The sequence below is a fragment of the Meleagris gallopavo genome, chromosome 30, assembly GCF_905368555.1.
Source record: "Meleagris gallopavo chromosome 30, MGAL_WU_HG_1.1, whole genome shotgun sequence".
In the NCBI taxonomy this organism is placed as follows: domain Eukaryota; kingdom Metazoa; phylum Chordata; class Aves; order Galliformes; family Phasianidae; genus Meleagris; species Meleagris gallopavo.
The window spans coordinates 408,130-421,559 of NC_139433.1; the positions used below are offsets into that span (position 1 = coordinate 408,130).

Here is a 13,430-nt window from a genome sequence, read left to right on the forward strand (position 1 = left end):
TGTCTGGGTGCCACATGAGGAATGCATGAGTGCAATGCAAAGTTTTCCTTCTCGAAGCATGAATCTGAGATGGAACTCTCTGCTTTTCTTCCACCAGACACTGTATTTCTGGCTTGGGTTTTGGGAAGGGGTCCTACCTTCCTGCCCCTCAAGAAGAGGATGAAGACAATCTGCTCTCCCCTGAAACTTGCTACGAGTGCAAGATAAATGGCTATCCCAAGAGAGGTCGACAGCGACGCAGTGTCAATGGCACCGAGAGGCACAAGGTAAGAAATTCATGACATCCCAGATGGGGTGGAGCAAGATAAGAGCTGAGTCACTTGGAGGTGGCTGCCTGGAGTGGAACCCATACAGCATGTCCATTCCTGTGGGGTTGTCTCAATCCAGGCAGATCCACTCTGTACTTAAGTGACACACACTTCTGTGGTCTGGCCATGGTTCCTTGCAAGGGATACAATTGGGGTAACAGGTCCCACAGTGCCATAGAAGGCTGTCAGGCTCCAGACTGTCAGTCTCCCTACAGATTCTTCCTTGAAAGAGGAAGTTTTGACCTCTGTAAAAGGCTTTCCAAGTTCACAGGCCTACTCAGAACAGGTAGGTCTGGGAGGCTCTTCAGGCTTTGAGCAAAATGCCCAAGAATTTCTTGGTGCTTTTCACTGAAGATGAGGGCTGTGGACATGCTGGTTCCATCTCAAGGATGGAAACAGGGCACCAAAAAACACTTGGAGTACCATAGAAGTGGCACCCATTCCTCAGAGTTGCCTTAGGATGTCACGTGGAACCCCTTAAATCAAGTCTTCTCATATCAGGCCATCACCTTTTTCTTGGCATCTGTAAGTAACGCACCTGGCTCCTTCCCTAGGATCACACTGTCAATTTGGCCAGCATGGATGTGGAGACTCCTCTGTCCATGATGCTGAACCTCTCTGACCTGGCACACAACGAGCACATCCTGGAGCTTCTGCCAGCTGTGGAGCCCCTGGAGAACCGCGTGCGGTACCTCATCTCCCATGGGAATGAGGATGGCTACTTCCGCATCCACCAAAAAGAAGGGCTCAGCTTCCTGCACCTTGGCCGCAAGAAAATAGTGCCAGGCACCTACCTGCTGGAAATCATGAGCGTGCCCCTGTACCGCAAGAGGGAACTGCAGAAACTAGAGGCCAAGAATGACCTCAACTACTTAGCAGGGGAGCTGGGCCAAGCACTGAGGATGAAGCTCCAGCTCCAGCTCTACTAACAGCCATTAGACCCACCCACCCAACCGACAGTACAGTCCTTAGCCTTGCCATCCACACCTGGAAACATCTGCCTCTTCTCTTGCTGCACCCCCTGCCACCACCTCCCCCACTGCACTGCACAGCTGATGGGAAATGTCCCCGTGGGCTCAGCACTCACCTGGGCCATGCAGGGGTATTTCATTCCACGGGGTGCTTGGCTCAAAACCAAGCCACACCACAAAAGAGCTCATGCAAGCTTTGCCAAAGGTTCCCGCTGTGTTAGCAGGGGTGTCCTCCCTGCACTCAGCTCCTTCTGTCTCTTTTAAACAAGGTGCTGTTGGTCTGAGCTGGCAGAGGCAGCACCATGGGAAGGTTCTGGTCCTTCATGCTCACAGCCCATGCACCGCCCCACATCCCAGTAAATGGGAGGGGATCTGGGGGCGGCTTTGGGAGTTGCTTCAAGGGTGTGATGTCGGTGCCTTTCCCAACAGTTTATTTTCTTCTTTGATTCTGCACTGTCATAATGGTGCTGCGCAAGAGCCCTACCTACACTGGCTCCTCTGTCTCTCTGTCCTCTCCATGTCCTGTGGTCCATTTGGGCTGCTCTGTCAAACTGAAAAGCTTGCTAGTGAGTGAGGGGGCAGCTCAAGCTGCAAACCTCGTGTCTTGAAGCAGCCAGCCCAAAGGACTAGAGCTCCTGCAGGGAACGTAGGGTTTTCACTGTGCAGTGTGCAGTGTGCTCAACAGTCCATTCCCTCCAAAGATTGGTGCTGGAAGGGGTTCTACAGAGCTCCAGCAAGCCAGAGGTTAATGTGTCCTTACAGAAGTGAATAGGAACTCTGGGGAAAAGCAAATAATTGCACTGGTTAATGCAAATGAACAAACTAAACTGGAAGGGAACATGTCACTAGCCTGGTTCAGAGCATCCATCCTTCCTTTGCCAGTGGTGATGGAGAACTTGGAGCACACGTATGGCACACTGCAGGGGCAGACTTGCTGGCCACCACTGATGAATGTGGTTTAAAATCTTTTAAAACCCTCCTCCCAGCAGGAGCAGATAGGGGGGTGGGCTCTGCAGTGTGGGGTGAACCAGGGGGCTGATTGCCCACAGTCAGGAGTGGAAATGGAAGCTGCATGGCACTGCCCTCATTACTGCCTGCACTTTGGTGACAACTGAGAGGCATCCCTCTTAGTGCAGACAAATGAAATGCACTCCAAAGAGTCTGGAAGGTACAAGTGAAGTGAAAGGAGCTCTTCCCACTGCCTCCCTTGGCCATGTGGGCTGCTCTGTCCAGGTGGGCTTCTCCCCCACCTCGGGGTGGTCCTTCACACAGAGCTCTGCAGTGCCATGGCCTCGTTTTGTAGGAATCCGTTCTCACTTCTGCATCAACACTGTGCATCGTCAAAGGCAAGAAAGGTGCTAACTCACTCTGGTGACACACAGAACTACCTGACAATAAACCAAAGGTGCTTTCAGAAGCTGGTGCTGGTATGGAACTGTCAGCGTTAGTGCACTGTATCCATCCACCCTTCCGTATTTATGAGTAACCACCACAGTCTGATTGCTCGGTGGTGTGAGGAGTGCATATTCTGTAACTTCTTTTTAGTATTTGGGGGTGGGGTGGTTGTTTTCTCCTGGTACGCTTCCACATCATAGAGTGGGGAAGCGTACATATACTGTATTTGGGCTAAAGTCAAACTTGAAAACTCTTTTTGTATAATGCAGCTCCAGACTCTGGTTTTGCAAGAGTTCCAGAGCTTGTGACAGGATGGGTGGCCTGATGTTTGGTTTTTTATTATTATTATTATTATTATTATTTTGGTTTGGTTTGGTTTTCCCAACAGGTGCTTTTTTTAAAAAAAAAAAAAAACCAACAACAACAAAACTATTAATAATAATAAATGAGCAGAGATGGGTTTGTGTGTGTGTGTTGAGCCAAAGCTATCACATGAAGAAGCTCAAGGTTTCCTTAATTCCTCTCTGGTGTGGTGTTTTTGTATTGCCATTTCTTGCTGGATGTTTTTGGAAGCATTGAAACTGAACCCTGTGCCCTTGTCTCACAGTGAGAGATGGCTCTTTGTGGGATTCCTTTTTTGTATCGGAAGCAACAGCAACAATAAAATTATTTTGGGTTAAGTGGTTCTGTGCCTTCCTCCCACCTGGGCGCGAGGCAGATGCTGGCAGTGCCCATTGGCAATGCCTGTTGGCAGCACCTGTTGGCAGTGCCCATAGGTAGTAACCATTGGCAGTGCCTGTTGGCAGTGCCTGTTGCTGTTGGCAGGACCCATCTGCAGTGCCTGTAGGCAGCATCTATTGGCAGTGCCTGTTGCCAGCACCTGCTGAGAGTTCCCATAGCCAGTGCCCCTTGGCAGCACATGTTGGCAGTGCCCATTAGCAGCACCCATCTGCAGTGCCCGCTGGCACTGGCAGCACCCGTTGGTAGTGCAAGTTGGCAGTGCCCATTGGCAGTGCCTCTTAGCAGCACCCATCTGCAGTGCATTTTAGCAGTGCCCATTGGCAGCACCCATTGACAGTGCCGGCTGCTGGTTCCTCCTTGGTGCTCTTTGGGGACGGTGCCAACCTGGCAGCTGGGACATGGGTGAGGGCACAGGGATGGCTGCTGGAGGAGGCAACGTACAGGAGGCTGGAGGCAGAGGGGAGGGCTGGAGGCTGCAGAGATCTGTGAGATTCTCAAGGTCAGAGCAGAAACATGCAGGACAGCATCCTAACTTCCATATCCTAACAGACAGATCACAGTATACATAAATTCAGAGTCTTGTTTGGCCTTCTAAAAATACAGGATGCTCGTGTGACTGCACGAGTATATGGTTACTGCTACTAGATTCCATAAAAGTAGCTGTTGGTAAAAATGGATTTCTGATGAGAGCTGAGAGCTGTATCTTCACTTAGCCCCGTTAGGCGAGCAGCTCTCAGTGTCATCAGACAAAGGCCATATCCCTTTCTCAGACACGGTTCCCTGGGGTCTGGAAGAGCATCCATCTGCAGTCTGAGAAGTCTCACAGTAAGGGTGGCTGGCAAGGGACACAGGTCTCTGGCAGTGTTAGGAAAAGAGAGAGAAGGAATGGGAAAGCTCCTGAGAGAGCATTCATATTCTCATGAGAGGAGAAAGGTGAGAATTAAATCTGTTCTTAAGCGTGGGTCTGGTTGGAACCTTCTTGATTTCCTTCCTGTCCCCTGCTATTTCTCCACATTTCGCTATGTGCAAACCACATACTGATACAAAAGCCTTACATTATTCTTAGGGAGTGTTACCTTGTTAGGAGCAGTGCTGACAGGAGCAGATGTGGATCCACAGGAGGGGCTCTTGGGAACCAAAGGGAGATGCAGGAAGAGCTCAGCCTGGGAATGTCACACCCACTAGGATCACTACCAGCACACAGCCCGCGCTGGCTGTCTCTGGGGAATTGTCCATGGAAGGAGGCTGCATTACCATGCCTAGAAGGAGAACTGCATGCATTCTGACTGCACTGCAGACCTGCAATGCGTGTGGGAGGGGTCCTGCTGCTTCAGAAGCATTTTAGGTTCATTGCCAACCAAGCCCTGGTACTCTTATTTTTGTCATTGTTTTGCTGATGGCTGCCCGCCTTCTGCCCAGGTCAGCTGTGCAGCCCAGGCTGCTTCACCCCTGCACCTCTGGCTCCACATGTCAGAGCCCTCATGCTGCCCAGCACACACAGTCAGCACTTGCACTGAAGCTCTGATGATGTGATTGCTGCAGTTCATACCACAGTTTGGGGATCTTTGTAGAGAAACTGGGACCCCGCATTATTCTGCTCGACCTGATTCTGTTTGGAAACCTTGATGTGAGCAGTGCCAGCTCCCAACCTGCAGCCCCTCCCAGCATTCAGCTCATGTCCCTGCCCATATCATCCTGCACAGCTCCAGGTACAGGGCAAAGAACCATCAGGGTGGCAATGCAAAGCAGTCTTAGAATGAAGTTCAGAAGAGACACCTGGCAGGATGTGTTTGGGCCATACTGCCTTCCACCAAGAGCAAAATCCAAACATGAGGCAGGTCCCAGCTCCAGCTTTGCAGATAGCAGCACAAAGCCACGCATGCTCTGCAGGAGGTAGCACTGGAGCACCTGCAAGAGGTCAGCGAGGTGCCTCTGCTCCACATTGCACCAGGAGCAAGTCCTGGTATTCCCACTGAACAGCAAGGTGTGTTCCTACAGACATCCCCATTACTAAAGCTGTTACAGCCTGAGACATTTAGGGATTCACTGTGTTCTCTTTCCATCCATGCCAGTCAGTTCTTCTTCATCTTGACGCAGAAGCACACAATCTTCTCATCCAGAAGTTACCAGGTGGTATTGAGAAATGGGAACCTTTGGGTTTTGTCACTCATCACTGGCTGTGTTATCAGATGGCTGGAGGTCCCATTATGCTGCTGGATGGTTGGCAGCACTGAGCATGGCACCTCTTGTGCTGTGTGGTACAACATTCCCTGCCTCTGAGCAGGACAACTTTACTCCTGGCCAAGACACTTGCTCTTGATGGTGATGGAGAAATTGCTGCTGTGCTTCTCTGTCCTTAGTATCACCTCACACTGACCCAAGTCTCCCTTGCAACAGCTGGAACCCCAAACATTTGTCCTGCTCACTACAAAGAGGCTATAGAGGAGAATCCATGGCCACACATGTGTGTACCTCAGCCTTTCAGACGTTTAAACAATATCCACAAGTTTCCCCTTAGATTGCCCTGCACTATGACCACCCCTTCCAGCAGCCTCCCTCTTGGATCACAGTTCTCTCGTTGTGCAGCCTTTGCTTAGATGACATTTCAGGCTCTATCATATTTATATTGATAAAAAATTGAAAGCTCATCTCATACATCACAGGTTCCACTTTATCCAGCTTTAACTGCCAAAGTGTTCTTATATCAATGTAATCATAAAATCATAATGCTGTCAGTCAAGTATGAACTGAAGTCTGTACAAGTCTTTGTATGTGCATCCTTAGATACAGTAAATATGTACTTTTATCTAGATCAGGATGAGCATTCTTGAAACTGCTTAATTAATTAAGTAGAGGAACTCTTAATCACAACACAATTGTATTTGAAGACAGGAGCATCTTGAAAAAAAAGTGTAGTTAATTAGCATGACTAACATAGCCTGCAGGTAGGGAGATGAGCTCTATCTTTAACTCACCCACTGTAGGCAGAGAGCTGTATCAGGGCAGTGGGAATGTGATAAAAATAAGCATAAAAAAGCATCACAAAAAATCCTGGGGTGTGCTGGCTTTGCAGGAGACCACCTGGCACCCAAAGTTGTGCAACTTGCAATAAGTCAGTATTCACATGTTTGCATTCCAAGAATGGATTGTACAGTGGGGAAGTGAAATGTGTATACAGCATGAACATAATGAAATTAATTTGCACTCGAGTACCACAGTATCTGCAATCCAAATTCAGTAGGCAAAATTCGGGTAATTTCATTAGAGGTGGGTGGTCTTCAGCTAATCCATTGCTGCTAACATCTGTAGTGATGCAACAATCGCATGGACTGTGATTTCCGCTGACCCCCAGTTAGATTCAGGTAAAACCACAGCCAGACATCCACACAAAATCACCAGTTGTAATGAGAATCTGGAAGAAATGCCAGTCCCTGTACATCCAGGACCTCACTGGCACTGCATGTTTGAGGCACTACCAGTGCCCATGCACTAGGAGGAAGGTCACAGTGCTGGTCATGGGCAGACTGTACTGCCAGCTGTCCTAGCTCTCTCTGTGCTCTCCTGAAGACAGCAGCTGCTTTCCAGGTAGCAACAGCATGAGAAAGAAGAGCCTCACCTGGGAATGCATCCTGCATCTCTGTAGCCAATTCGGGGTCTTTTTGCATCAAGGAGAGGAAAGAACGATTCCTTCAGGCTGGAAATCAAAGAGCAAGAGTAGTATTAATACCCAGTGTACAGCAACCTACAAATGCCATGGAGGATTTCACAGAATCACAGAATCACAGAATCACAGAATTGTAGGGGTTGGAAGGGACCTCTAGAGATCATCGAGACCAACCCCCTGCCAAAGCAGGTTCCCTACACCAGGTCGCACAGGTAGGCGTCCAGGCGAGACTTGAGTATCTCCAGAGAAGGAGACTCCACAACCTCCCTGGGCAGCCTGTTCCAGTGCTCCGTCACCTCACCGTGAAGAAGTTCTTACGCACATTCGTGCGAAACTTCCTGTGCTGCAGCTGATGTCCGTTTCCCCCCGTCCTGTCTCCTCGTACCACTGAAAAGAGACTGGCCTCACCGCTATGGCCGCCACACCTCAGATATTTATAAACCTGGATCAGGTCCCCTCTCAGTCGTCTTTTCTCAAGGCTAAACAGACCCAGTTCACTCAGCCTTTTTTCATAGGGGAGATGCTCCAGGCCCTTCACCATCTTTGTGGCCCTCCGCTGGACTCTTTCCAAGAGATCCCTGTCTTTTTTGTACTGGGGAGCCCAGAACTGGACACAGTACTCCAGATGAGGCCTTACCAGGGCAGAGCAGAGGGGGAGGATCACCTCCCTCGACCTGCTGGACACGCTCTTCTTAATGCACCCCAGAATGCCGTTGGCCTTTTTGGCCACGAGGGCACACTGCTGGCTCATGGCCAACCTGTCGTCCACCAGGACGCCCAGGTCCCTCTCTGCAGAGCTCCTCTCCAGCAGCTCATCCCCCAGCCTGTATTGGTGCATGCAATTATTCCTCCCTAGGTGTAAGACCCTACACTTGCTTTTGTTGAACCTCATCCGGTTTCTTACTGCCCAGCTCTCCAGCCTGTCCAGGTCTCGCTGAATGGCAGCACAGCCTTCAGGCGTGTCAGCCAATCCTCCCAACTTCGTATCATCAGCAAACTTGCTGAGGGTGGCCACTATCCCCTCATCAAGGTCATTGATGAAGATGTTGAACAAGATCGGACCCAGCACAGACCCCTGGGGTACACCACTGGTTACAGGTCTCCAGTCCATTTCATGGACTAAGGAACCCAGAATCAAGTTGTTAGGACCAGGCTGTGTGTGTAGAAAGCTAAGCATGCTCATCAGAGTGGCTGCTTGTGTTTAGCACTGAAGAGTAGCAACTATTTCAGCAGTGCTCCCAAAACAGCCTGCATAAGATGCAGAGGAGTCATAGATGCCGGAGACATGCAGGCTGTCTTCCAAGTCTTCCAACTAGCTGTGTATTCTTAACAGTGATGCTTATGTTGTGTGGTCAGCAGAGCAGTAATGTGCTAACAGAACAGTTTCCATCACAGGCATTTTCAGAGGCAGAGAAGGGGAAGTCATCTCTACATGTGGGTTGCTGGGGCTGTGTAAATCCATTGCCTCCATGTGGGTCTGAATTCACAGACACAGATCTGATGTGCCTCACCTTTAGGATGGTCACTTCACAGAGCTCCTGCAAGGTTTCCAGCCTTGAGTGGGCAAGGAAGTGCCAAGGAGATTGGGGATCTCTGGGCTGAGATCAGCTCTGTAATCTATATGAAAGGACCCTAATGGAATGACCAACTGACACAGAAATACATCAAAGCAGAAGAACTCTTAGAGAAAGGTGTGTCAAAACAACATACTGCCAGACAGCTGTTTATGCCATAAAGTTGTTCCCCGTTCTGCAGCTCACTCAGCTCTGGGATCCTCCATTAATTAGATAACAATTATGGAGGAAAAAAGCAGATAATTTGGGGCACTCCTCTGCTCACTGGGACAAAAACTTTGAACTCAGATATTTCTACTTTCCCATCTGTACGAAGTTATCACAGCACAACTCAACCCTCAGATTCTCATTTCCACACATAGAATAAAGTTGGCTGACCTCACACATACAACTTCTGTGTTTTTCATAAAAGAATCACAGAATCGTTGAGCCTAGAGATGGAAGTGACCATATAAATTTATACTTACCTACAGTTGTACCATAAACAGCTTGGATTCAGGAATAGCCGAGTGAAAAGGGCAGCACAGGCATCACAGCAGGTCAGATTTCCAAAAAAGTGGTTTTTGAATTGCTCAGCTACTGCATTTATTTTCTTTTTTTTACAACAAATTTATCACCTTCAAATCAGGAACAATAACTGTGCTTGCAACAATTTCTTCCCATTTGCTTCTTATCTCCTTGGTTGAAAGCATCCCATCAAAGTGAACTGGCCCTGCAAGAGAAATATTTAAGAGTTATGTTCACAGTGTCTCAATTACAAAAACGCTTTGATTCTCTTAGCTTCTAGATAGGACATCCTTGTAAGTTTGCTTGATGAGCCAAGAGGAATTACAGAGGTCTTAGAAGCAAGATGAGTATCTCAGCCAAGCCAGAGAGCACCATCCAAAACAGCAGACAGTAATCTCAGGCTTTTATGTGAATGATGCAGACATTTATAAGTCATAATCCCAGAAAGGTTAAACAACTTGTCCAAGGTCAGATTGTGAGCAATGACAGAGAGAAGAACAGAACCTGAGTAATGACCTGTGCTGTCACGCACCAAAAATGTGGCTGTTACATATAGAACACTCTACAGCAATGATTCATGTTAACTTGAACTCCAAATTCTACTGTAAGCCATTCTCTGCCAATCCCCTTTTATCAAATATCTTCTTGGTAGCATTTAAAGAGTAGCATATAAATTACACACAGCATTGTGCTTTACATGCACCTCTGTTTGCAAACTGAAAGCTCTGTCAATACATCATGAGGATATTTATTCAGCAATTCCTTTTCCAAAATGCAAGTAAACAGCCAGGAATTCTTTACTCCTTCTGTAAGAAACAAGCCTCAAATTGATGCGTCTTCCACATCAGTTCAGCTACTGCCCATTGGAAAGAGTCAAAGAAGCTAGATAACTGCTGCCTTTAAAATCCTGCCATTTCCTTACACTGTCCTGGGTGCTGATGGGGATCCTTGAGGAAGCTGCCTAGGACAAGATGAAGGGTGCTGATAGTCTCATCCACACTCTTTCCCAAAATTTTTGTCAGCTGTGCCAAGACTTTGTAAATGTGCTGCAGCAGGAAGATTGATGAGTTGCACTCCTGTGTCTGGATAATCTTCAGCAGTGACTAAAAAGTGGCAAAAGGCAAGAACGAGTATAGCCAACAATGTCCAGATCAAGCACAAGACATGCAGATCTTCAGTCTTATCAGAAAGTCTCTTCTCCATCCTATAGGATGGACTCCTACCACTTGAACAAATAATGGCACATCTGTGAGTGCACAAGAATGCATGCAACTGCATGATTTAACCAAAACCACTCCTGGGCAAGTAGGGCAGTGAGTTCAGGTCTTGCATCTTCAAAGATTGCCAGAGTCATGATGTAACGTGATGAAAAGAAGCAGAATCATACAAAGATTTCACTGCATTTCATTTGGCCATTTGAAACTACAGTGTTAAATGTGTGTGCAGGCATATCAGAATGAAGACAAGGGGGTACATGAGTCAATCAGACCCTCCCAGTCCTTTTCTGTGTTGTGCATCCCCCCAAGTTGTGCATTCCCCAAGTATGCAGCCTGCTTGAGTTCTGTCTTCATTATTCCTGTTGGAAAATACAGTGTGCGCAGTAACTTTTGCCTTGACAGAAAACACATGAGGTTATTCATACCCAGTGATGTCTCTGAATGCCATAACAAGTGCCAAATAAAAGTACTACAGAAGGAAGATTTTCAGTTAGTTTTGTACCAAGTAAGCCAATTCCCATGGTTTTGCTGGCAAGATTACCTCTTGCTGGACTTTTCTTCTTATAATTTCTATGAAAGAGGCAACAGCCAGCCCTGTGGAGCAGGATTAGCCAGCAGCATGCTGAACAGATGAGAAGCCACTGCCATTAGATTTAGCAACCTCAACGCTTTTATGCAAGGACAGGAAGAGCGGATCCAGAGAATCAAGGAGGAGGGAGCACACATCATAGTTCTCGGAGTTTTGGTAGAAATACTGCAGTCTCCATGGTCCATCTAAGAAAATGTAGCCTTTTACTATATATCAGTATAGAATCATGTAACTTATATCAGCCTGAATGATCAGGGAGTTGAAAAGCTTAAAACCAGAAGCTTGACAAGCACTTTTTTAAGTGCAGTTTTTGCAAATTCAGAATTATACAAGCAATCCTCATTGCTCATTCCACCTCCCAGAGGCCAGTGTGCAAGCTAACGGAAAACGCCACAAGCAATCTTTCAGGTAGGCAGTACCTTCTGTCCCGAAAACACAACAGACAAAAACATCTTTTGGCACTGAGAAAGTTAATGAATCAAAGCATACCAGAATTGTTGAAAGCCAGGCAGTGACTTCTGGTTTTGCCCTCCAACTTGGGAACAACAGTCAAGACAGCAGCTAATCTCCACAGGCTTATGAGACTAGCAAGCAACTAAGTAAAAATGAGAACACTGAATTCCAGTGTAAGAATAGAGAGAGAATGAAGCAGAAATCCAGGCTTTACCTGGTTAATTAGAAAACTGCTATGTACTGGATAAATGACTTCTTTCTGCCTTATTTTCTAGATTTAATAGAATCACAGAATGGCTTAAATTGGAAGGGACCTTAAAAATCATCTAGTTCCAACATCTCTGCCATAGGCAAGGTTGCTACCCACCAGATCAGGCTGCCCAGGAGCCCATCCAACCTTGGGCACCTCCACGGATGGGGCATCCACAGCTTCTCTGGGCAACAGTATCAGAACCTCACCTGATTATCACCAACCATCTGTGTTAGAGCCATCCTAAACTGTACATTGTAATGGTAAAATGGTTGGAAATACAGACAGTTTACCACTGTGCAACAGAACATAAATAGCAACTAAAATATGAAGATTTTTTGATGAAAACATTACCTGCTTTAAAGAAAACACCAGTCTCAAATTGTTGCCTCAGGGATGGCTATTTGGTATTACTATAGAGAAAGAGAAATAAACAGAGTAGTATTATAAGAGCCATTTATGAAATCCCTGTGATTTCCGTTCATGGGCACCATCATATTGAAGCAAGAAATATGCTTCAAGGTCTACTGGAAAGCAACAAAGTTCCCAAAGCCCAATAAAATGTGAAAGGCCCACACAGGAACTAGAGAAAGCTTCTCTCCCTGAAAAACACAGAATGGAAACCTGAAAATTTCTGCTACTATGTGCCAAAATGGCTAGTGAGCATAAATGCTTGCATGTCTCCAGCTTCCTAGTTTGGGGCTAAATCCTAATGCAAAAAGCAGAGAAGATGGGAAAGTGCTCCTATTCTGCTCATACCCCTCTAACTCTGCCAGAAGTGGTAGGATGGGTCTACCTCAGTCTAAAACTCTATAAACACTTATAAGCTTGAGACTCAAGAGAAACTTAATGAACTGTGGTGCATTACCAGCAAAAATTGTAGCTACACCTCTTAAGTTACAAGGATAAGTCATGCAGAGGAGTTTGTCTGTGCTCACACGAGGAATTGCTTCATTCAAAACCAAGGATTCTTCAGTTTCTTTCAAAGCCAGTCCTAAGCACTTCCCGTGCCAGTGCATTCCTTCCCAGGATCTCGCTTGAGACACTATATCTTCTGCCACAGTAGACAGAAAAGAGTGCTAAGGAGGAAAAAAAGTGACAAAGGAATATATTAGTTAGTCCTTCACCGCAGCAGCTGCTCACTGGTTCTTTATCATGGCCTTCTATGATGGATTGATGGCACCTTTGGACAAAGGAAGGGCAACTGATGCCATCTTCCTGGATTTGTGCAAGGCCTCTGACTTGGTCCCATATCACATCCTTACCTCTAAATTGGAGAGATATAGATTTGAAGAGTGGATTATTACATGGATAAAGAATTGGTTGAAAGGTCACAGCCAAAGGGTTGTTGTCATTGGCTCTATGACCAGGTGGAGTTGACAAGTAGTGTCCCCCCAGGAGTCCATCTTGGGACTGGTGCTCTTCAACATTTTTATCAAATACATAGACAGTGGGACTAAGTGCACTCTCATCAGGTTTGCTGATGACACCAAACCGAGTGATGCAGTTGACACTGTAGAAGGAAGGGGCGTCATCCAGAGGGACCTGGAGTAGCTTGAATAGTGGGCACAAGAGAACCTAATGAGGTTTAATGAGGCCAAATGCAAGATGTTGCATTGGGCTTGATGCAACCCCAGATATGTGTGCCAACTTGGAGAAGAACTCATTAAAAATAGCCGTTGGAGAAGGACTTGAGGGTCCAGATTGATGAAAAGCTGGAGATGAGTGCCTGCAGCCCGAAAGGCCTGAGAAAAGCATTCA

At 47.0% G+C, this 13,430-nt stretch overlaps 2 protein-coding genes across 3 annotated transcripts in view; one reads left to right on the forward strand and one right to left on the reverse strand.

Moving 5' to 3' along the window:
- Window positions 1-3,354, forward strand: part of LOC100538712 (fibrillin-2) — a 127,750-nt gene extending 124,396 nt beyond the window's left edge. Inside the window, exons 64-65 of the mRNA XM_010724750.4 lie at window positions 98-266; window positions 863-3,354. Coding sequence (XP_010723052.2) covers window positions 98-266; window positions 863-1,237 — 544 coding nt within the window. The 3' untranslated portion in view covers window positions 1,238-3,354. The remainder of the gene's footprint in view (window positions 1-97; window positions 267-862) is intronic.
- CTXN1 (cortexin 1) overlaps window positions 1-13,430 on the reverse strand; it is an 89,798-nt gene that overhangs the window by 25,292 nt on the left and 51,076 nt on the right. For both annotated transcript variants that reach the window (XR_014880125.1, XR_014880124.1), the window contains exons 3-4: window positions 9,121-9,365; window positions 7,032-7,109 (exon numbers count right to left, since the gene is read on the reverse strand). The gene's annotated coding sequence lies outside the window, so the exon portion shown is untranslated. The remainder of the gene's footprint in view (window positions 1-7,031; window positions 7,110-9,120; window positions 9,366-13,430) is intronic.